Below are 24,638 nucleotides of genomic sequence, written 5' to 3' on the forward strand. Positions count from 1 at the left end.
CAGGCTGATTCACCAACAGCTTGAGATAAAGCTCCATGGTTTTATTTTCTTGTGGACTCTAGTCTTCTCATAGCCAAGGGCCTCTGCGGCAGATAGTGTGTGTGTGTTGTTTTCCCTGGGGAGATGGAACAGTTGTGGTCCTAGTCAGAGTTACTATTGCTGTGATGAAACACAATAACCAAAAGCAATTTGTGGAGGAAAAGGTTTATTTGGCTTGCACTTCTACATCTGTAGTGCATCACTGAAGGAAGTCAGGACAGGGAGTCAAACAGGGCAGGAACCTGGAGGCAGAGGCCGTGGAGGGGTGCTGCTCACTGGCTTACCCCTCATGGCTTGCTCAGCCTGCTTTCTTATAGAACCCAGGACCACCAGCCCAGGGATGGCCCCACTCACAATGGGGTAAGCCTCCCCACATCAATTGATAATTAAGATGTTCTACAGGCTTGCCCACAGTCCAATATCATGGAGGTATTTTCTCAACTGGGGTTCCCTCTCAGATGACTCTAGCCTGTGTCAAGTTGATATAAAGTTAACCAGTATAGTTATTACTTGCCCTTGATAGGGAGGCCGCGGTAGACCCAAGTATAGATACCACCAAAGCTCCATTTGGTGAGCCAGTGAGTTTACTGGAGTTAGTAACAGGAATATAGGTGTGTTAGGGGGTTCTAACAGGAGTAGAGACAACTCAAAGATGGCTATATCACTAAAGTCCAACCAGCACAGGTGACAGCTCATAAAGCTGTAAACCTAAAGCACTGCATAGCCTACAGGTGGCTCAACAGGCTGGAGAGTGTCCTTCCCTGGTGCCTCAGTTGGTCTGAGCATCTTCCAGGAAACTGGGCTTCTCCAAGAGAGAGAGACTCTTAGCAGTCTTTATCACATATATCCTCTTGGGGAGGGAAGGCCCTAGTTAATCTGCTCAGTTTCAGGAACTTCCTGAAGCTGTTGTGAGTTGTTTCCTTCCTGAGCCTAAGGAGCTTGTCTGCAGGATGGAGTATTTCACTGTAAGCTCTTAAAGAGCTTCCCTCTAAGATGGAAGGTTCTGACTTCAGAGGGAACTTCTGCACAGCATTGTGACAGGTGGGGTTTCCCTCTGCCACTGACTTGTCCCCCTGTCTCCCTTGTGAGGGCTGTGGGCTTGTCCTGGAAGCAGGACTTTGTCAGCTTGCCTGTTGGAAGTGGCTTCTCTTCCCGTGTCCCCACCCATGACCTATGCGGCTCAGGCTGTCTGCTGCTTTCCCAGCTCCTGGATGGGTTTTGTTTTTGTTGTTTTCCTGCTCTTTTCTTTCACTGCGGATTTCTGAAGCTCTTCCCCCATTTCTGTCTTGGGATCAAGTCCATCAATCAAGTGGCTCTTCCTCACTGGTTCACACAGAGCCGCGGTCCTTTGTTTCCAAACTGAGACCTCACACATGCTAGGTAAATGCTCTGCTGATGAGCCATGCCTCAGTTCCTCACTGGGTAATTCTCTAGAAGATGTAGTTTTGGGACAGGATCTCCCAGTAGCCCAGGCTGACCTGGCACATGCTGTGTACATAGCCCAGGCTGACCCTCAGGGTCTCACTGTAGGCCAGGCTGACCTGGCATATTCTCTGTATGTAGCCCAGGCTGGTCATCATCCCTCAGTCTTCCAACTGCTGGGATTGCAAGCTGGAGCTATCCCATCTGGCTAGGTGGGCCTGTGGCAGGTGCCTTGGAGAGCCTTGACTGGTTGTGGCCTCAGAGAAAAGCCACAAGAACTGTCTTTCTGCTCTCCCTCTGCAGGCTCTGGGCTGTGGTGTGGAGCTCTCTGATGTCAGCTGCAGGCAGTTTCTGGATCAACTCATTGGATTCTTTCATTTCTACATGGGCCCTGTCTCCCTGGCCTACAAGGTAGAAGTGCAGATTGCTAGGGGCATCGGGCCCTTCAAAATCAGCACTTGCTTATACCAGGCCTTCCTTGGGCCTGTCTCTGTATTACATGAGCTTGTCTCTGTAATACAGGGCCTGACACCTATAGTACATGGTTCTCCTAGGGATGCCTGTGTCCCCATGTGTCTGTTCTCCCCTCCTCTCTGCATGGGTACCCCTTTCTTCAGGATGTTTCCTGACTCTGTGACAGGGCTGCTGATTGGAGTGAGAGCTAGGACATGTGTGGCAGGGATGGTATGAGACAGGCCCACTGTCTTCTTCCTGTTGGGAAGTCCCCTGCAAGAAGTTGCCACCCTTACTGAAGAGTCTGTGCCCTGATCTCAGGTGCTGACCCCCCCCCCCCCCACTTTGTTTCAGAGTCGTTCTCAGGAGGAGCTGAGCCTGCAGTGGGACACCTTCATCACACAGGTCCTCAGGGGCACCAGTGAGTCACACAGGATCTTCAATGCCCTGTGGAATCTTGACCACACCAAAGTAAGGCTGCTGCCCTCCTGTTCACTGGCCACATGGTGCAGGGCTGTGGGTGTGGGCTGCTGGGACAGGGCTGGGAGGTGCTGCAGAACACCCATGTCAGAGCATGTAGCTACGTAAGTGCAAGGACATGTGTTTTCCAGTAGAGCAGTTGATGAACAATTTCCATGCTGCTACAGGGGTGAGGCAGGCTGCCTCTCAGACCCTCGGTGTCTTCCTGATGGATTAGGGGCCTTGCTTCCAGGACCCCTCTGAAGGCCAGTGAGGCTGCACCAACAGGCATCAAATAAATGCTCAGGGAATGGAGCGTCATCACCTCTGAACTCAGAGGCCTGAAGGCTCCTTCTCTCTCCACACAAATGTCATGGTTTTAGTGACTCCATCAAAGTGCCTGGCTCACATTTTGGCTCATTTGCATGTGAGAGAGGCAGGAAGGTTCTCTCTCTGAACCATTGCACTTCCCATTCTCACTCACCTAATGAGCACTGCCTGCTGTGTGGCTGGCCTGTGTACCATGTATCTCATCTCTGTAGCTTTCATGCCACTGCCGAAGAAAGCAGCTGGGACTCAAGATTTCCAGAGCCCAAGGTGCTAGGCGTGGGCTAGGGTTTTCCCACTTCTGTGGACAACTCTGGAGGCCAGTTGCTACTCAACACAATCTGGAGCTGTGAGAGTGAGGTCACCCTGTGCATCTGGCCTTTCTTACTTAGTCCTGACTGCCTGGTTCACATCAGTGCTGGCAGCCAGGCAGGAAGCCGGGAAGCTGCAGTGTCTGGGAAGTTCTGGACAGGCTCATGTGATCTTCATGGTTGAGCAGCTGATTCCTCATAAGAACTGTAGGGTGGCTATGGGCTATGATTCCCTCAGATGGTCTCTGAAGCCCTGCTTCACTGTTTACCCCCAGGCACTTGTAATTGCACTCAGGGGCACATGTATTGTCTTCTCCAGGTGGAGCCCCTGCTGCTGCTGAAGGCAGCCCTCATCTTGCAAACCTGCCAGCGCTCTCCGCATGTCCTAGCTGGCTGCATCCTCTACAAAGGACTGTGAGTTATGTCCACCTGGGTCCCCGCTGGGCTCCCACCCACTGTCCTCACTAGTTCCAATCAGTGTCTGCAGTTGTTTAGCAAAGGCCGGGCCACTTAGATTGGCTGAGGGTGCATCACTGTGCAATTGGGAACTGTGCAGGAGAGGGACCCTGAGGTCCTCGGTTTGGGTGTTTTGTTGAAATGTCAGTGGGCAGGATGCAATCCAGAGCCCCACTGTGGGCAGCAGCCAGACCTGTAAGTAGAGGCTGCTACCCAGCTTCTTCCAGTGTCCACCAAACTCACCAGCTTTCTTCATGATGGGAGAGCCCAGGACCCTACAGCCTCTCGTTATGGAGCATTTGTGCTCACTGCCCAGACAGGCTGGGCCTTAAGCAGGGCTGAGAAGCATGCCTCGGCTGGTGGTCTTCAGAGTGGGAGTTGAAGCCCTGTATTCTCTTCCTCTCTGCTCTGCCATCTTGGAGAGGTAGCCCCAGTGTCCTCTCCCAGGAAGTGGAGAGCTTTGCACAGACACCCCACCCACCCTGAGCATCACTCCTTTCCTCTCCCCATTCTCCTCACGGTGACTCTGTAGGCCACTTTGACAAGGTAGTGTTTGTGGGCAGCCAAGGTGGCTCACTGAATAAAGGTGCTTGTGACCAAGCCTGGTAACCTGAGTTCCGTTCTGAGACACACATGGTGGAAAGAGAGAACTGACTTCTCCAAACTGTCCTCTGACCTCCATAGCACTTGCCTGTGAGTGCATGTGTGCATGTGTGTGCACAGGCACACGCCACATGATAAATATTTAAAACATTTAAAAATATTACTTGTTTTCTCACTCATATTTTCTTTCTCACATACATATATATGTACTTATATATATTATATGTGATATATATGTGTGTGTGTGTGTGTGTGTAATAAGTATATACACACCCTTTTTTTGAGACAGTATTTCACCATGTAGCTCTGGCTGTCCTAGAATTCTCTGTGTAGACCAGGCTTGCTTTGAACTCCCAAAGATAGGCTGCCTCTGCCTCCCAATGCTGAGATTAAAAGCAAGTGCCACCATGCCCAGTCCTCCCTGTGTACCAACTGCACAGAGAGTAGAGGCTCTTCTGCTTTGCTCTCAGCTATGCCTGTGGCCAGCAGTGTGGCAAGCAGCACCACACTGCACACCTGTCCAAGCTCCCACACTGATTCCTTCTGTTCTCTGTGCAAGTGGGACATAGCACTCAGGTCTTGGCATGTGCAGTGGAAGCACTTTTGCTGCTGCTGGTTTTTGATGTTCTCACCGTACATGGAGCCCAGGCTGACCTAGAGTTCAGAGAGGAGCATCCTGACCTGCAGTTGCCCCAACCTCCTGCCCTCTGAATGCTGGGTATCTTTGTACTCCAAGTGGTTGGCCAGTGCACACAGGTGGCTTACTTGTGTTTTTAACATGCCTTACCATCTTCTCTGTGATGAGTAGCCATCTGACACCTCATCCCTGCCTGATTGGAGAGCTTACATTTTGACTGTCAGTGGGACCTGCAGAACAGACAGCTCTTCACTGACGATCTACCAGATGAAACTCCTGCCAGCCACATCCCCAACATCCTCCACCTCCAGGGACACTGTTGTCCCAGCACTTCCTTTCATCATGTTCTTATCCCTGTGTCTTACTCCCAGGATTGTGAATTCCCAGCTCCCTCCTTCCCTCACCGCCAAGGTCCTGCTTTACCAGACTGCCCCTGAAGACCAGGTACAGTACAGTCTGCAACCTGCTGGGAGGCTGACCGAGAAGCCCTACCATTTAGCCTTGGGGGGTGGCCCTACATGGTGGACAGGTCTAGGGCACTTGCTTCATGGAATCTGTCACAACTCTTCATGTGTTGGTGTGGTCAAGGAGTAAAGCGAGGGTAAAAGCAAGCATTTATCCTGTGTGGTGGTGGCCTTGTGCACTGGTTCTTAAAAGCCAAGTAGAGCTATGTTCATTTAGCTCCCACTAGCATAGTGTTGCTGACAGAGAGCACTGTAAAGAATGTATTCTTAAATCTACAGGAAAGCTGCTGGTTATGGTGCCATATACCTCTTGTGCCAGCCCTGGGAAGCTGAGGCTGGACAATCATGAGTGCAGAGCTACCCTAGGCTACATACTGAGATTCTGTTTCTAAAACTGAAGGAAAGGAAGAAGAAACAGAAGGGAAGGGCATAGGGGAACATATAGCTTCATGTGCATTCACTGTGTGTGTGTGTGTGTGTGTGTGTGTGTGTTTGTGTGTGTGTGTGTGTGTGTGTGAAGATCATTGAGAATAGAATTGCTCACAGGCAGGTGGCATGGTAATGCACACTCCAAAGGCAGAGGCAGGTGGCTGTCTGTGAGTTTGAGTGTCCAGCCTGGTCTACAAAGTGAGTCCCAGGACAGCCAGGGCCACACAGTGAGACCCTGTTTTGGAAATAGAGAGCCTATGCTGTTGTCTGGGTGACAGCAGTTCCCATCTAGACTCTGTCTCTCTTTTAAATTGTTTTGTTTTGATTTTGGAGATGGGGTTTCCATCAGGTAGCCTGGGCTACATAGAGAACTTCTTATCCATCTGCCTCACCTCCCCAGTGCTGGGGTCCCAGGCTCATCCACCAGCCTGGCTTGTTTTGTGAACTTCTGTTTCAAGTGCTTCTCTGGCCTCTCTCTCACCATGAGAGTGAGTAGCCATTCAGAACCTGGGTGGGCTCTGGCTTCCTGTGTGTGGGTGGTGTGTCCGGAGGGCCGCCTTCACCTTCAGCCATTTAGAGCTTTAAGATGCCCTTGCCTGTCTCCCCTGACTCGGCTTCTGGGAATCCACCCTGAGGATAGACAGCCCTCCTAGCCTGCTAGGGAAGCTGGTGGGATTTGACTGCCTGAGGGCGCTACAGACTGGTCTGCTGGTATTACGTTACCATGTGTAGTTGTGTCAAGCTTGGAGCAGCAGCCAAGGTCAGTGGTTGGGACCGAGGCTTACAGCCCCTAAGGCTGGAAAGGTGTTTTCTCACCTGTATGGAGGAACGGCTAGTGTCTGGTCTGTAGCTGACAGTCAGTTGATTTGCACGAGCTGCTGCAAACCCCCTCAGGTCTTAGCCAGAGACTTGAAAATGAGTGCAATCACTTCAACTGTTTTAAGTGGAAATACTGAATTGAATTTATGTCTCAAAGTAGTAAAGGGCACTTACTAAAAAAGGAAATTCCCAAGTATTAACAGGACTGTGAACTTTAGGGAGAGAGGATATAAATTTGCTTATTGTTTGCTTATTGTTGCTGGGTATTGGAGTCCAGGGCCTTGAGCTTTGCCGCTGGGCTGTATTCCCAGCCTCTGGGCTGTATTCCCAGCCTCTATGGCTGTACTCTAGCTAGGTTCCCAATGGTGGACTCAGGTGGGGAATTTTTGCTTTGGTCTTTCATGGGAGACACTTAACATTTCAGAGTTGCCACTTTGAAGCCCCAGTGGGCCCAGTTCTTGCCTCAAGTGGCCCCGCTCCATCTGCTTGGGCTCTTGGCACAGGGTCACACCAGCTCCCTGGGCTTGGCTGACTCCTGTGAGCAGATGGTGCCATGAATTCCTAATGGTTGTCAAGAAGAGAACGTGGTATCTGGTACCAATCCGTGTGTATGTTTGTTTCAGAGACTTCCTGGAGCAGGAGCTCCCCAACAGGAAGCAGGTACGTTGTGTGTGGTGGGCAGTGGTGTGCTGCCTTCATGCTGGGATCAGCCAGGGAGAGGGCATCCAGCCTTCTGTATGGATCTCCTCTGCTTATAGATCAGACAGATAAGATGGGTCTAGTATAGCTAGACAGACAGTTGCCCTTTGGCACTCTGCTTTCCAAGGTTTTGGGCATGCCCTCCTTCAACTTCATTTTGTAACATTGCTTAGACAGTGTCTGAGGTGTGCTGATGGCTACCTCCTTCACATTGAAGTGGCGTCCCCAAGAGGCTCTGGCTGCATTCTAAAGCCTGAATTTGCCGACATCATGTCTGATGTGAAGTGCCACAGTCCTCTTTTCCTACCACTCACGTATCTAGGCTGCAGCTCCGGGGCTTTGGGCTGAGGGTACAACCCTGGTGCTACTTTCTGAACCAGGTGTGGTGTTAGTGAGACATGTGAGTGCCAAGGGCCCACCTCATCCCAGGGGAGCCCTGCCACATTGGTTTTATTTGCAGGAGCAGCATTGCCCCCCAATGTGCAGATCACCCCAGTTTTTCTGAGTGAGGAGGAAGTTGCTAGCCTCCATGAGTTCACAGTGGAGCAGAAGACTAGGTAGGTTCCTTGTTCCTCTTACGGCGTGTGCACTCCCCCACTTGTATCCTCCACTGCCTTGTAAAGGTGTTGATCAGAGCTGTCCTAGCCTCAGGAGACACGGCAGACTCAGTGTAACACCCATTGTGGAGCCACACTGGTCAGTGACCCTGGCCTCATTGTGACAAGGCCCTCACCAGTCATTGCCTTTATTTACTTTCGTGGTTTGGCCATGGTGGCATCTACTTGTCACTGATGCCTGTGCCTTTCAGGGATCGGAGCCTCAGTGTCCCCATGGAAGCCTTTGTCCCACACTCTGCTGATATGACATTTCTTTCATTTGCCAGACTCCAGGAAAGTTCATCTCAGTACCCTCCCTGGGATCGAAGCACCCCTACCCGGGCAGAAGATGCCTGGACATCAGCCACCATCCTGGAGCCCACACCCCATGATGGAGCATGGCTGAATGGCAGAGGGGCAGATGGACACTTGCTTGGGCATGAGCAGCAGGAGCATGCAGCCGCTGCAGGACTGTGTGCCACTGCCTGTGGCCCGGGTTCTGGCAGCAGCAGCAGCAGTTTGCAGCAGGAGCTGGGTTTTTCCCAAGAGGAACTGGACTTGTCTGAAATCCACATCTCCGAGGCTCAGGAAGCCTTCTCACCCGCACCTGCCCTGGGCGATCAGGAAGCTGTCTTCACCAGCCACCAGGCCCCCACGCTGCCTGAAGATACAGCAGTGTGCAGCTGCCTGGACCCTTCTCCTCTTGAGAGGCTCCCTGAGAGCAGAGGGCTGGAACGGCTTACAGACCTTCCCATCTCCAACGGACAAACCCAAGTTCCTGGCATGGACCCTCTCCCCAGAAGAAGCAGCAGGCCTGCGGTACTTCCTCCCCAAGATCCTGGTGCAGAGCAGTATAGGGATGGAAGCCATGAGCACCGTTCAGCTCTAGCATGCACTTTGTACTCAGGGGACTCTCGGGGCCCCAGCACCCCTGCAGACAGAATTGGCTTTGCGCCATCCCCAGCCGGGCCCTATGCAGGGCTCTTGCCCATGAACCTCTACACTCACAGTGTCAATGGGCTGGTGCTATCCCTGTTGGGTGAGGAGCCTCTTCTCAGAGACACTGCAGCCATCGAGGAGGTGGTGAGTGTCCCTGGGCTCCTCTGTACCCTCACCTTGCTCCTAGGAATATGGACTAGCCAGCTTTCTGAGAAGACCTCCCCCCTCCCCCTGCCCCAACTTGTATAGTGAGGCTGAGTGTAGTGTACACTTTTGTGAGGTTTTGTGGGTGTGTAAGAGTGAGCCACACGTGCAGCATAGCACAGGCAGACAGTATTGGGCTTTTGCTTTTCAGCTTCCCGCAGTCTCTCAGAGCATGGGTGTTGGGGAAGGGAAGAGTGAATCAGAGTGTCTTGCACACAGCTCTCCCCTCGGGGCCTTGTTTGCTTCTCAGTAGCCTGAAGTAGTGTTCAGCCTCCTACTCTGAGGCAGTGAGGTCATGCAACCAGAGACTGCAGGCTAGGCTGAGCTGCCCTGTTCCTGGCTCAGCTCCTAGCTGAGGCACTGTTACCAGCATCTGTCTCCTGCAGCATGTCACAGCCTGAGGTGGAGGGTCCCAGGAACCCTTCATTTCCTTCCTAGACCCAGTCTCACATGGTGACTTGGTGCTCCTTTCCAGAGTACACTTGAATTCCAAACTGACTGTGGAGGGTACTTTTTGAGTAGCCCACCCCTTCCCAAAGCAGTGAATTGAGCTCTTGGGTCTAGGCCCACGCTGGCTGGCTATAGAGTTGCTATGGTAACAGCCTTGCTGTGGTTGGCAGGAAGAACAGTTGCTACAGGGCAAACGGTGTTCTGGGGCTCCACTTGTGTTTCCTCTTAAATCCACATTATTCTGAGGCAGTCTCATTGGCATGCATGCCTTACGGCCCTCCACTGGGGAGCCAGTCACCTTGGAGCACAGGACAGGCTGCTGGGCAGCTTCTCTCTAAGCCACCTGACTTTTCTTCCACAGAGCCTGCCCATGGCTCAGAGTTGAGGCTTGTTGCATGTGTCCTCATTTAGCATAGCTATGGGTGGCCGTGTCCACCTCTGCAAAGGGCCCTGGCTACAGCTTCACACAGGGCAGCTCTGTGCCTCGGCTTCCCCAGTTCTTACTGTGCTGAGAGCCTCAGAGGTGTTTGTTTCGAAGACTGGCTATTTGCATGCAGCAAAATAGAAAGTTCCTCTTTTTGCCCTGGACCTCCCACCCCCACCCTCTGAAGAGACCCAGCCCAGGGTGCCTTGTGGGGGGCTCTGCATGATTATATGTCAAGCTGGCTGGCTGTGTTAGCCAAGCTGAGGGTGGCTCTGGAAGGCAGACACTGCAACTCCTGTCCTGGGAGGAAAAGAGCCTTGTGAGGTGGAGGCCATCCAGTTCCTGAATTCCCATTGATTCTCACCGCCCAGTCCTCACTCCTCTGTCCCCAGGCTTGTCTGCTCTTGCCAATAGGTTAGAAGATGAGAGGAGAGTGCCCTGTCCTCTGTAGCCATTTGTAAAGGCCAGCTACAGTGTTAAGACCACAGCCTCCAGCTTGCCTGTAAAGTAGGGTTGTTGCTGTTAGGCCCAGGAAATGGGCTGCTGGGTGTGGGAGATGGAGGCTAGTGGTGCCGTCTAGACCAGGGAGTTGCTGACTTTGAGCAGTGTGCTGATTTAAATGAGTGAACTTGAATCAGACAGACCCCAAGGAGAGGCTTGTTACCATCCCTGTCTTAAGCAGACTAGACTTGAGTTGGGAATGCTTTACCTGCTCTCTTGGCAACTCTGCTGGGTTCTGGAAGGCAGACACAGTCTCTGCAGCATGGTCCCTCAGGCTAGCCAGCCAGAGTTGCACAGCCTGCTGAAGAGGCTGTGTCCACACAGACCTGCACAGCAGGTAGGGCAATGGGGTGACAGGCTCCTGAGTCTGGGAGCTGTGCTGTCAAAGGGAAGTGCAGGAGGCTCCTGCCAGGGGACAGCTTAGTGTCCCTGAGCCTGGTTTTCAGCTCTGTGCCCAGGATATTCCCATGGGCCCTCAGTTGCAGGAAGACAATGAACTATTGCTACATTAGGCTGTGCAGGGGGCATCAGGGTATGAAGGGTGTGGTTGTGGCCTTCTGTGGCCACCCTGTAGACATCTCACAATACCATTAACAAATATAAACAAATGCTGTAACAAAAAGTATCCTCAGTTGCTAGACTATACCAAAACAGATCACCTGGGTTTAACCAGGGCCCTGTTTCTTTGACAACACTTAGTCATCAGAGAAGTCTCCTCCACATTATATCACATGTCTCAAGATGGTTTATGGTTAAGCAACTCTATCTTGATTACAAGTTAGGCAGACAGTTTTAGAAGTAGAGCCTAATACATTTAGAGCCAACAGGATTTAGTTGACCCTGTCTGGTCTAGTTTTTCTTGTCTCTTGTAAGCAGTTTGAGGGGTGGCTGTTATCAGGTCCCTGAGATCCAAAAGGTATAGTGCAGTTGCAGGGTGAGCTCCCTGGGTGTCCCAGTGCCCCTTACACACAGCTGCAGGACAAGCTCCTCTTGGTGTCCCATTGTCATCCCACACCCGATGCACACACGACTTTCAAGCCTAGGCTTGTTTGTGTCTGCTAACCCAGTATTGGTAAGTGTCCCGACTGTCAGGGCAGACAGGGCTCTACATACACCTGTTTTCCTCACCTGTACACTTGGTTGGAGTTCCTGGCACTAGCTGTGTTTGTCCATCATTCGTGGGAATCTGTTCACACACTGCTTACCTGCTGGAGCTCCTGAGACAGAGTGTTGGGACTCGTTCCTACAGCGTCTCAGAGCCGCTGAACACAGGCGAGAGATTAACCCATAAGGAACTTCATCCAGGTCATGTTGGGAAACACTGGGAACACAGTAGGCCACCAGCATTGTTAAAGCAGACAGTTCCAGAGCTGGAGAGATGGCCCAGGGTTTAGAGCACTTGCTGCTCTCCCAGAGGTCCAGAATCCAGATCCCAGTGCCCATATGAGGCAGCTCACAGCTGCCTGGAACTCCAGCTCCAGGGAACCTGATGCTCTTCTGGCCTCTGCACACATAAGGCAGATAAATTAAAAATAAGCAAATATTTAAATAAAGCAAAATGGATAGTCCCCTGGGGGCTTCTGGGAAGACACAGCTAGGCAGCCACAACTGGGTGGTGACATCATGGGTAATTTTTCTTTTCTCTTTCCTTTTGTTTCTTTTTCCTCCTCCTTTTCTTCCTTTCTTCCACCCATGATGGCCTCAAATTTTTGATCCTCCTTCATCAGCCTCCTTCCTGAGTGCCAGGGCTCTGGGTTAGTACTGCTATGCTTCACTCATCTTTTCTTAAATTAGAGCCTATTCATTTTATCATCACACAGTATGACCCTTAGATGACAAACATTAGACTATGGAGCTGGAGAGATGACTTAGCAATTAAGAACACTTGGCTCTTGTTCGGGGGATCTGAGTTCAATACTAGCACTAGTGGACAGTTCACAGTTGCCTATACACCTGCTCAAGGAATGTGACAGCCTCTTCTGAGTTCCACGTGCATTCATATAATACATGGCATACACAGATGCACTCACATGAAAAGAAAAATGTGTGTGTGTGTGTGTGTGTGTGTGTGTGTATGTATGTATGTATGTATGTATGTGTATATGAACATAAGCAGATGGGGATGTTGCACACCTATAATCCATGCAGCCAGGAGGCAGAGGCAAGAGGCTTTCCACAAGTTCGAGGCCAGCCTAGTCTACATGGTGAGTTCCAGGCCAGTCGGGGCTGCACAGGGAAGCCCTGTTTCAAACAACAGGAACATGTATGGAACTTGATGCCTCAGGCAGACACTGGCTACTTTCGCTAGGTCTAGTGACCACTGAGGCATCGTCTAGGTGCTCACTTCTTAACTGGGTCTGCCACCCTGTGACCCACTCCTGGCCCCTCTGCAGTACCACAGCAGCCTAGCATCCCTGAACGGGCTGGAAGTCCACCTGAAGGAGACACTACCCAGAGACGAGGCCTGCCCCACAAGCAGCACATACAGCTTCGTGCATTATGACCGAATCCAGAGCATGCTCACAGGTAAGAGGCAGGTTCAGGGAGCCTAGCTCCACATGGGTGGAGGGAGAACCCAACCCCAGTCATGGCAGTGCTGCAGCACACAGCCCTCTGGCCACAGCTAGGGCACAGACACTGAGCTAGCTGACAAACACTCATTTGCTCTTTTTCTTGTTTGCTAGTTCTCCAGTGGGAACTTGTGAGTTTAAACATCTGTGGCAAGGTCGGCCCCAGCACAGGAGCTCCTGTGGCTGACAGTGGGGCTGGCACCTGGGCTGTTGGCCCCCAGGTCTCTCACCCACACTCAGGCTTCAGCCACACTGCCCCCATGCCCAGGACTGGGCTCAAGGAGTCAGGGAGGGCTGCCATTCACCACCTCTGTCTCCTTCTGCAAGCCAACCTGTCTCTAGTGGCCGCTCCCCAGGACCGTCGCTTTCTGCAGGCCATCAATCTTGTACACTCCGACTTTGCCCAGCTGCCTACGCTCTATGAGATGACCGTCAGGTGAGCTTCTGAGTCCCCACCCCACCCCAGCAGCTTTGCCTCCAACCTCATCACTTGGTGGTGACTATGGTTGGTCCCTTTGGAGGCCATCTTCCCATGTACACACAGAGCCTGCTCTAAATATGCAGGTCACAACAGTGACAAAACCCTAAGTCCTCACTGTTAGTGCACGAGGCTGCGCCATTTCTGAGGGTGGGCCAGACAACCCTACAGGCTCCTGGTTACAAACAAAGTCCCTGAGGAGATCTCAGAATCAAACATTTCTCCAGTGCCCACCAGCACCAGAACCAGCCCATGTCTCCGTTTGTGGTGGTACTCCAGGGCGCTGCATCTTAGTTTTTATCCTCCGTGGCTGAGACAGACAGCACAGGGTTCCATTTCCTTCCCTGTTGTCATTCTATCTCATCTCCCAGGTGTCTGGTACGGTCCGTGGACTATCCCTGAAACTGGATGATTAAACAAGCTGTACCCCTTCTCTCCATGCTTTCTGAAGCTAGTTTTGGAAAGCCGGACATGTTAGAGGGCTGGAGGGAGAGCCTCCCCTACCTGCTCCACCAGTCTGTCGGCTCTCAGAACTGGCTGTGCAAGCACACTTTTCATTCCTCTCCTAGTGAGAAATGTGAGCATGTGTGGGGAGGACAGTGATGTCCCAGGTCATAGTCTCATGAAGCCCAGAGTCAGGGTTGGACCGCGGGCCTCCATGACTCTGAGAAGCATGCTCTTTCCCCATTGGTCTCACTAGTTGGGTGAAGACCATGGGTTGGGACTCAGTGGGAAGTACACGGAACCTTGATGATGAAATTCTCATGTCCTGTCACTTGCCACACTGATGCCAGATGTCTGCCCTGGTGACATCTGTTGCTGATAGCACAGCCTGTCCTCTCTAGCTGGCAGCCAGAGTGTGACTTACATCTGTAGCCACTGCTCTGGGACCTGGGTGTGCTGGGTGTGTGGCTGTTGAGTGGGAGGTGGCAGCAAGCAAATGCTGACATCTGCTGTGATGGCTGCTGTATTTCACCTTCCTAGGGCTGAGAGGGTTCAGTGTGGAGTTGAGCCCAAGACATGCTGGGTGGGTTCTCACCACAGTGATGCGGACACAGATCATTGGCACGTGCTAAGGAGAGCACACAGACTCTGTGGACATTGGAATAAAGCCAGGGGCTTCCTGCTTGCCAGTAGGAGGGCTGGCATTGCCACACAGGTGTGACTGGAAGGTTTCCCCACCAGGCCATACTCCCCTTGAGCTTTGAGAGAAGCCATCCCGAGGAATGCCTCACAGGAGCTAAAGAAACTATGCCAGCCAGGTCCTGCAGGTGCCTGGGGCCTGGAAGTTCCTCCTCCCCATCCAGCAGGAGACAGCCGAGGGAAGGAGCCTTAGTAGCCCCTGACTCAACTATTGCATTCTAGAATCAGGGAAACTGAGGTTTGTTAAGCTAAAGCCTCGAGACAGGAAGAAGGGGGGTGGCAGAGGTGATAGGGTGGGTCCGTTAACAGGTGAGAGTCTCTCCCCCTGGTCCTGTTCCCAGAAGGGCAGATTCCGCCAACAGACAGTTTAATCTGAAGCTTTCTTAGCAGCATGGAGAAGCCAGTGCAGGCTGTCCTGAAAGTGGGGGAGCAGCATAATGGATACTGGTTGTGGGTTTTTTAACGTGTGTGTGTGGGTGGTACGATACGATATACATATCTCTCTGTATGTGATATGTGTGTCTGTGTGTATGTGATGTGCATGTGTCTGTATGCATATGAATGTGTGTGATGTGCATGTCTGTGTTGTGTGTTCATGTGTGTATGCATGTCTGTATGTGTGCAGTGTACATGTGGAGGTCAGATGATAACTTGAAGGGGTTGGTACTCTCCTTACACCCTGTGGGTTCCAGGATGGAACTGAGGTTGTCAAGCGTCCCTATGGCCCTGCATGGTGGATTTGTAAGGAGTTCTTATGAATATTTATGAGATGGGTGGCATATTCATGGGTTAAATTACCCCTTTTCTTCCCAGATTTCCCCGTTAGGGTATTTATTCCCAGGTTTGGGGAAAACAGCACAGGGATATGGGGGATTGAATCTGCAAGGAAAAGGTGCTGGTGTGGATGCTGTGGACCCTTGGGTAGTGTGCCTGGGCGGTGTGGGAGAGTTCCTGAGGGGTGTGGCTTCAAGGATATGGGACCTAGGAGCAGCATGCTGTCAGGAGCTCAGCTACCAAGATGCAGCTGCGGTTTCCTTGGCTACCCCACGCCCACCTTCTCGAATACCCATTGCAGGTTCTCTTGTGTCATTCCCTGTGGGTCCAGGTTTCCTGCCTTCTGTCACATCCCATTCCTCTGTCACCTTACAGACATCAGAGTAGAGCAGCATCAGCCACCCTCCTAAGCCCAGGCTCCTTGGCTGGTGGGTGGGACACGAGCAGGGCTTGATCTGCTGCTGCTATGGGAACAGCAGCCTCAGCGTCCATTTGTTCAGTGACTTCACACCCTGGCTGCAGCCACCTCAGGCCACCATGCATCATTCCAGCCCCCAGTGAGCTGGAAGACAGGACAGTTGTTAGTCAGGCTTGCAGCAGGCATTAGGGGTGCTGGGGCAGCCAGCCAGCACCCACACTGGCACCCCTGAGCTATTGTCCTCTTTCCTCCGCAACAGGAATGCCTCTACAGCTGTGTATGCCTGCTGCAACCCTGCCCAGGAGACCTACTTCCAGCAGCTGACACCCACCACCCGCAGCTCCGGCTTCCCAAACCCTCAGGATTGTGCCTTCAGCCTTGCAGGCAAAGCCAAGAGGAAGCTGCTGAAGCATGGAGTGAACCTGCTGTGAGGCAGCCGTGCACAGCCGTGTATCACCTGGGCTGTGCAGCAGCCCCTCCTGACTGTCCCCAATGTTGAGGGTTGAGAAGGACCTTGCTCTTCAGTAGCCGCTGCATGAGAGTGAGAGGGCTCAGGTTCTGTCAGGTGTAAGTGGCTTCAATGAGGTGCAGAGCAGGCTGCAGGCTGCAGCCACAGGAATCTCAGCTGACAGTTCACTCAAGCTACCTATGGTGCTTTGCAACCTTGTGATGCTGCATTCCAAGTGTATGAAACAGATTCCCAAGGTCTCAAAAATAAAATGACCAAACTGAGTTCTGTGTAATCAGCATTTCCATGACAGAATGAAGGGCAGTGTACAAGCTTTACATGGGAGTGTGCACATGCAGTTAACTCCATGTCCCTGTTCCACACTGAGGAGTCCAAGTCGCTTCTGTTAGAGCACAGAGCGTCTGCATAGAACCCATATACACTGACCTATAGACTGAACTCATCTCAGGTGATTGACAGCACCAACCTCACAGGCCTGCTGTGGAGGGAGTTTCTGAACTGTGTTGTTGGGTCTGCATAGTGATAGTGCATGACTTCCTTTCCCTTCTATGTTTGGGCTCACCGGTACAGAACCCATGGAACTGGAGGGCTGGCTGTATGTCTTTCCCATGGACTCTTCACACCAGTGTGTTGTCTTCAGGGTCATAAGCCACTGTGACCTGCAGTCTCTTCCTTTCCCTGAGGCCCCTCCAGCTGCTGACAAGCCAGAGGCTGACCGCCCTGCCGGGGGGGGGGGGGGGGCGGTGTCTTGCTGTCATCCAGACACAGGCATACTAATATGCACCCCTGAACAGTTCTGGAAAGAAACTCTTTCCAAGTCTGTTGCCAGCTCTAAACTGTGAATTTACAGTTTGTCTTACAGCTGAGGGGTGCTTGGCACAGCACACACCCCACCCCCCTTCTGCCAAACTGGTGCTCAAGACCCAAGTACTGGCCCTAACCTCAGTGAGAAGACAGGCTGTGGCGTGTCAGAACCTGGGACTCAGGAACTTGGAGGCACCCCGCCTCCCATCTTGTGTCTCTGCTAATGACCTGTGTCTGAGGACCCTTCCAGAAAGTTATTTCAAGGACTGTCACTGACCTCCCTCAGTCCTTGTGTGACATGCTCTTATGTCTGTAGACCCTACCCTCTCCCGTCCACCTTGGCAGGGCTGCTTGAGCCCGGCAATACTTTGCACTCAAAACACACTCATCCTAAGAACTCATGCTGTGGGCAGCTGTGGGTCTCCCCATTAAGCTTCCCCATAGTGCTGTTGTAACCAAAGGTAAAATGAGCAACATTGGGGGACCTTTAACAATATCCCAGGGGGCTCTTCTATAAATCAGGAACATGTTCTGTCTTGAGCATGGACATAGCAAGTGCTTAGTTTTGTGTGTGTGTGTGTGTGTGTGTGTGTGTGTGTGTGTGTGTGTGTGGGGGGGGGGGGGGCAGGGGGAGTGTTGTGTGGTACGTATGTGTGGAGGAAGATGGGGGGGGGCATGGAGTGTCCTGACATTCCCTACCTTATTTGATACAGGCTCTCCCCTGCCCCTCTGTGCTGGGATTGCAGGCATGTGCATGGCCACATTCAGCTCTTTGAGGATCTGAACTCAAGTCTGCTTGTGTAGTAAACTTGCTCTTACCCACTGAGCCATCTGGTTGTCTACACCTGTAATCCCAGCTCTGAGGTGAGGCAGGGAGACCCCAAGTTCAGGGCTGCTGGCCCTACTGTGTGAGCTCACCGCCAGCCATGATTCTTACTGAGTCCCTACCTGAAAATGAGAAAGGGCTGAGGGTTTAGCGCAGCTAAGGTGCTTCCTGGCATGAGGCTCTAGCCTCAACCACTAGTAACACACACACTTCCCTTGGCCTGTTATTGGGGGTATGGGCCACATGTCTTGAGGACATACAGGTAGCCCATTGGTAAAGCCTCCCATGAGAAACTAGCCTCAGCCAGCAGCCTGTGAGCCTTGTTGGGAGTGGATCTGCCAGTCCCCATCAGGCTCCAGATGGCCCTGCCAGCCCCTGCAGGTGACAAAGCTGAGATGTGAGGTGAGGGCATGCAGTCATAGGCTCTGCCCAGAATACACTAGAAGTCCCACCTCCCATACACAGTGCCCCATAGACCCAACTGCCTCCTGCCCCAGCCTCACTGGTCCCTTTTTGTGCAGCCTCTTGAGAGGATGTGACAGAAGTCCATGGTTCTGCTTGTATTTTGCAGCCAATGGGGAGTTGGGATCTCAGGTCACTCCCTGGTCCTAGGATGCCTCACTGGGGTATAGACAGGCAGTGGCAGCAGGGGGCGGAGGTGGGGAGGCAAAGGACCCTCCTCATTCCTGATCACAGCCCAGTTGGGCCTCCTGCTGCCTGAAGCTTGTCATTTACAGTCTTATATTTTTCATGTGTAAACTGCCACTTCTGCCACAAAGAACGTTGGGAGTTCAATTCCCTCAGATCCGTAGAACCCCTTGCATCCCATCCCAGGGCGAACTAGCGAACTCGGGTCCTAAAACACTGTGGGCACTCCTTGCTTCCATTTCTCTCCTTCCAACAAGCCAGTTCAGGCTGTTGGACTTACACTGAACTGCCCCGTGGGCCTCCGTAACATCTTTCTGCTTCTGATATGGAGGTTCCACTGAGGCCCCTTGAGTCCCAGGAAGACATGGTGCACTGCTGCAGCCTCTATGGCTGGTGACTGGGCCTGGAGGATGCTGGGAAAGAACATCCACCCCCAGCTTCCCACTCCCGCATCCTAGGCACCTGGCCTCTAGGACAGTTTGGGCAGAGCCCCAAGGCCACACCCTCCAAATTACCCTCTAAAGGTGGTATGTTCCCACAGCAGAGACCATGACAGACTCCCATTGTACCGGATGAGCACCAGGCCCTCCATGGCAGCATCGTGGGCTATATCTGCCAGGGAGTTCTATCCAGAGCTTCATAATCGACACCGGAGTGTCACTGTAGGCCTGGACAAAAGACTACAAACAGCACACACACAGGAAGAAACAGAGTATCAAACCTGCTGGGGGCACAACCTGCCCCTCTAAGAACTGTGGGACCTACGTTCCCAGGATTGATTCACCATTGTTCCAACTGGGGAAAGACTGGACCCCGTGGAAATCACTGGAGTGCATCCATTGACATCACTTCCACATGACACAGACGTGGCAGGTGGAGTCCAGTTGCTGTGCTGGAGCTGCCCACTCTGGTGGTCACTGCTGTGTTTAGTCCCTGGGTGGCCTCTTTTAGGTGGCTCAGTCAGGCTTCTCACCCCTAACAGTCCCCACTCTGAGGCATGCATGCTCCTGGCCCATATGTGTCCCCGTCCCTGACTCTGTGACTGTTACATACGGTAACAGTCCCATGTAGCCCCATAGTGTCCAGGCAGGCCCTGAGTGCCATCCTTGGTGCTTCTGAGACAAGGCTGAGGGAGATGAGTCACCGGGAGAGGGGCTGTATGAACAGGGAGGCTGACGGGGAAGCCAGTGGTTGCTGGGTGCCAGAAAGCCATGAGTGGTCCTGCGAGAGAGCCTGAGCAGGGGCCTGGATGGACTCCTGCCCTCCAGAGCTGCAAAGGGGAATTATGGACATTTAAGCTGATAAGTTGACAGTCATTTGTGACAGCCACTGCAGGATTATACCACTTCCATGTGTCTGCAAACTGAACTCTTGAGTGTGTGGTGGGGCTAGGTGGCTTGTGGGAGAGGCAGGTGTGGTGAGGTCACTGAAGTTACCAGCTTCTCCCAGGAGCCTCTGAGCATGAGAGCATGCCTGTCCTTGGCTGGAAGGTCACCACATCCAAGCGGGTAGGAAACAGGGAGAGTGGTGGTGGTGGTGGTGGCTTCTAGAAGGCTGTGGCTGTCCCTGGGGAGGGCTTGCAGCCTGTAGCCCAGAAAGGGTGGACAGTCAGCAGATGGACCTGGCAGTAGACAGGGAGTGAGTCTACTTGATGGATGAGCAGTATTCACCATCTTGAGATGTAAATAGCAGTGCAGGGAAGTCACACACTGGGGTCTTCAGTCTGCATCTACCCTCCGCCCAGTACACACACTTGCTCCCGGCCCTCAGATGCTGGCTTCTGAGAGGAGGAGAGTGGCAGGCGGAGTGGCACCTGCCACCAGCCCTCTCTGTGAGGGGAAAACCACCTGTGTTCTTCCTTGGTGTCTCCGAATGCTGGCAGGAGCCCAGAGCCTGCTTCAGAATTTCCGAGTGGCAGTCCCTTTCTGTCCCCCTTCCCACAGCCAGGTCCAACATGCCATGGCAATGGCTCGGGGCTCTGGGCAGAGGCCTGCAGAGGCTGCTGGCAACACCGCATCCACCTCCCTCCCCAGCTGCCAAACTGATGCCAGCTTCAGCATCTGGGCTCCCATTACAGCACCTGTTACTAGGGACAGTGAGCAGCTGCTGTGTCATGTGCCCCCACCCCACCCCACCTACCCCTGCTCAACTTTCTCAGTGTCTGTGTCCTCTTGTTAAAGCCCAGAGGATGCTGGTTCTCCTAGGGCCTCAGGAAAAGGCATTCTGGGAGAGTCCAGGACATCAGGTGTTTGGGGCCTCAGCACCAAGGCAGGGCCCGGGTGCATGTCCACACCTGACGAGATCTGCAGTTCATGGGTTCCAGCAGGACACCCAGATCTACACACTAGAGTCCCTGTGGTGTAGCTGTCCTCACACCCTAAGTTGCCTCTGGATGACAGTGTCACTGGGAACTGAGCAAGTCTTTGCTGAAGAGAAGTGACAAAGGGTGGGTGCTCCCAGTACATCTGCTGGAGTGGAACCTGGGGCCCCACTCATGCTAGCTTCTACTACTGAGCTCCGTCCCTTTTTTTTAAAATAATGTGTTTGCACTCTGGTGGTGTGACTCAGTGACAGAACATCTGCTTAGAAGGCCCCAGTGAGGGGCCAAGGGTGTGGCTCAGTGACAGAGCACCTGCCTAGAATCCACTAATAGGGAGGGGACAGGAGGTGTCTGAGTGGTAGAGTGACTGCCTAGAATTTTATCAAGGGCATGAAACTCAACAATAGCATTTGCCCAGGGTGCAGGAGCACTAGGTTCCATCCTCAACAGTGTAATGAGCCAACCAAAACCCACCAACACTCTCACCTTGAACTCAGCGTTGACTCATGTGGGAAGTGGGGCTAGGGAGGAAGACAGAAGGGAGGTGACCAGAAGTCACCTAGGAAGGTGACGGGAAGCAATCAGTCCAGTATATGCACCTCCTGCCACCTAGCACTGCAATCTGCTTGGATGTGTCCATGGCCATCTGGCAGCAGCTCTAACGTGCGTGGCCTCATTCTGTCCTGTTCCCCATGTCTACAGCTGGTTAGCAGCAGTTGGCTAGGGAGGTAAATGTCGGGGAAGGCTGCTGGCAGTGATGCCTGTAGTGCTGTGGGGATCCTTAGATAAGCACTGGCCGCTAGCCTATATGCATTAATGTGCATGTGCCCGCCGGCATGGGCCCTCCCGTCCGACATCACAATTCCTGATGGAAAAGTCAGGTTAAGCTTAGAAGCAAGCATGAGACCCATCCCGTGGATGAGACTGAGTGGGTTGGGACTTGTTGGTGGCATAGGACAGAAAGCACAACTCACACTTGGCTCAAGAATCAGTGCCATTTTCTTTGCTCATGAAACCTAACAATCTACAGGCAGGTTTGGCTCTAGGCAAGGCTGCATCAGGGTACAGACAGACTCCACAAGTGGGGCCGGATAGTCCCCTGTGGTTCATGGGCTTTCTTAGCTGTCTCTTTCTCTTTCTCAGTAGTCCCAGAATAAGAACTTGGGTCATGGGCCTAAACATGAACCAACAGGATAGGACTTCAGGAGGCTGTGGGTCAGGGGTCTAGCCTTCAAGGTGAGATTTGCCAGACCCAAAACTCATGGGCTGAGTGTGGGGTGTTACAGTTTAGTGCGGTATTCAGTGGTAGGGTGTTTGTAAGTTCAAGACCTTGGTTCCTTCCCCAGCACAACAAACAAACAAAATCCAGTGCACAGAATTCTGTTGCCAAGAATTGCAAACTGGTTGCTCTAGAGACCAGTATCACACAGAACCTACTACCCTCCTGCTGACTGTTTCTAATTCCTTGCTGTCTTTTCTATGCAGAGCAGTGACCCCCAACTCCAGGTATTCAAACCACAACAGTAATGAGTTCTAAACTATAGATGGGTCTGCATTCCACCCCAGAACAGACAAGGTAGCCATTGTGGGGTGGGGTGGGGAGCACTGAAGGCCAGCCTCTGTTGCATGCAGTTAAGCGCCCAATTGTCACCAAAGATGACCCATGCAACCATGGAGAGGTGATGGACAGGATAGGGGTTTAGGGTCTAAGCACCTGATAGTGACCTTACACTGATCAAGTAACTGGTGTGGTCTTGGCTGGAGAGGCATGAAGAGCTGTAAAGAGGGGAAAGTGGGCATTCCTCCTGTAGTAGGCCCTGACTTGGTCCTCTTTCCATCTCCAGAGGCCCTAGGACACACAGAAATGACCCTCAGCAACAGCTTAGTTGGTGGTGCATGGAGAAGAGGGTGAAGAAACATCTTGGCCCTGGGAGAGCATCACTCTTCTGTTAGCTGACACCAGGCATGTATGCCAACACCCCACAGTCAGGCTTCAACCACTGTGCCCTCTTAGGAGGGGAAAAGGGCCACCCTCCTCTGCCCCTGCCTCTCGGGCATCTGTGGCTTTTCTATACAGAGGGATCCCATGCCTGCTGAGCACCTGTTCGTTCTGTGACAGGTCCTGTCTTTAGGGAAACCAACTGAGACTGGAAGAGGGGACATGGCTTTCTGGAAGTGGCAGGGGAGTAAACTCCAGGTGCTGAGCCCAAGTTCAGAAAAATGTAAGAATTACAAATTCTTATAATACAAATATCGTCCATTTTACCATTCGAGCAGACTTAACATTGCAGATTGGCTGGTTCCTGTTCCCGCCCTCACTCCCTTGCCATATGTAGTACAGATGGAACCCAGAGCCTTATGCATGCTAGGCCAGTCTCTACCCCAAGCCACACCCTAGTACTCTCTTTAAGATGGCCATTGGCCTCACCCACTGTTGACTGTGGCCTCAGCCATCAGTGCCAATTCAGAAACCAAGAGCCACACTCCCACACCAGCCTGTCACTTCTGGCTGCCCAACCCCTGCCTTCTCGCACAAGCTACATGACCACATCACTTGTCAGCAAGCTCTTTATTTACTTCCTGTTCCCCAGCCATGTCCTTGGTGTGTGGTGGGGGAAGTTGGGACATGTGGCAATCATGCACTTTGGAGGTCTCTGCCAAGACCCCTAGTGCAGAGGCTCTGGAGCCCGATGGTTCCCTTCCCAACTCGGAGCACAGAAATTCTAGGTGTGTTTCCCTCCATCATGGACTGACTTGATCAAATTACCTTCTCAAGGTGTCTGGTTTGCATTTGGACCTAACACTGGACCTGGACCAGTGTCACATAAGGCAATCTGTCCATTCTGTCCTGCTCTGGACAATGCCCATGGGCCACTACTCCCAGAGTATCCTGAGAAAGGCTGGCTGACTACACTCTCACATCGGCTGGACCTGTGGCCAGATGGGCCTCTGGCTATTCTTTACTTTGGGAAGAGAACTGTGTGTTTTCTCTGAAGACCAAAGACCAATGGCATGCCTGTGGATTCTGAAGCTCTCTTCAGTGTCCTCACACCAATGGGCTTGAGTCATTGTTTTGACATGGGGTGACTCTCTGATGTCTCTGAGTCTAGCCTCTGAGCATTTACATACAGACAAATAAATTTCAACTCTTAGGCAACAGATTCCAAAGCACAATGGACCACCTTGTCATGTGGTTGGTGGCAGAGGTTCAGCTCAGCACGGTTCCTGCCAATCTGTGAACTCAAAACCACAGCAGCAGCATGTGTCAGGCCTGGCTTGGCAGTAGGCTTCGGTAGGCAGTGAGCTAAGCCATGTCCCTGTTCTGTGCTGACCTGGGAGCACTCACTGGTAGTCAGCTCTGTCGGAAGCTGTGGTTAAAGCAAAGGCCCTGGTTAAGCCACCAGGACTCTGACAGACTTTGGGTGACAGCATTAATGACAGATTCCCTGGGCCCTGACCTATGCACCACCCTGATGGTATTTGGTAAGCTCCCAATGAAGCCAACCAGGTGTTCAGGCTGTGTCTTGCTCTGGGACAGGAAAGGTCCTTGGAACCCCCGCATCAAAGGCCAAGTTGTCGGACCCAATGGCTTGTGGTCTGTGGTGTTTTGTTTGTCTCTCTTGAGATAGCTACATAGTTTGAGATGATTACATTCAGACAAATGGCCATTTGGTTACTCTATTCCAGAACACGGAAGAGACACCAGGTAGCAAAGTCACAGACTTGAGGGGCACAGAGTCTCTTGTCACAGCCAAAGGGACACACTAGTAGGCCAGAAGTCCCAGCAAATAACTGGAAGGGGAAAGAAACCTAGGATGTTCCCAGTAACCAAAGGAAAGAGGGCCCCACAGTGACAGGAAGCCACCTGAGTTTCCAGTGTGGATCAGGGCAGGGACTGGGCTGTCCCACAGTTCACCTGGGCCTCATTCAGCCTGGCTCCAGCCCAGGCAACATCC

The 24,638-nt window shown here is 52.5% G+C and overlaps 1 protein-coding gene across 8 annotated transcripts in view; it reads left to right on the plus strand.

Annotated features, from left to right (window-relative positions):
- Hps4 (HPS4 biogenesis of lysosomal organelles complex 3 subunit 2) overlaps positions 1–16,347 on the plus strand; it is a 32,567-nt gene extending 16,220 nt beyond the window's left edge. For 5 of the 8 annotated variants that reach the window (XM_027415926.2, XM_027415930.2, XM_027415927.2 and 2 more), the window contains 10 exons: positions 1,765–1,872; positions 2,269–2,385; positions 3,331–3,425; positions 5,079–5,151; positions 7,043–7,079; positions 7,579–7,675; positions 8,002–8,797; positions 12,626–12,758; positions 13,130–13,238; positions 15,875–16,347. In XM_027415926.2, the coding sequence (XP_027271727.1) occupies positions 1,765–1,872; positions 2,269–2,385; positions 3,331–3,425; positions 5,079–5,151; positions 7,043–7,079; positions 7,579–7,675; positions 8,002–8,797; positions 12,626–12,758; positions 13,130–13,238; positions 15,875–16,046 (1,737 nt within the window). In that variant the 3' untranslated portion in view covers positions 16,047–16,347. Of the gene's footprint in view, positions 1–1,764; positions 1,873–2,268; positions 2,386–3,330; positions 3,426–5,078; positions 5,152–7,042; positions 7,080–7,578; positions 7,676–8,001; positions 8,798–11,959; positions 12,352–12,625; positions 12,759–13,129; positions 13,239–15,874 lie in introns of those variants that run through there. The other 3 variants (XM_035443233.1, XM_035443234.1, XM_035443235.1) reach the window with 3 other exon arrangements.
- Positions 16,348–24,638: the final 8,291 nt, after the last annotated feature.

The sequence above is a fragment of the Cricetulus griseus genome, chromosome 4, assembly GCF_003668045.3.
Source record: "Cricetulus griseus strain 17A/GY chromosome 4, alternate assembly CriGri-PICRH-1.0, whole genome shotgun sequence".
Classification (NCBI taxonomy): domain Eukaryota; kingdom Metazoa; phylum Chordata; class Mammalia; order Rodentia; family Cricetidae; genus Cricetulus; species Cricetulus griseus.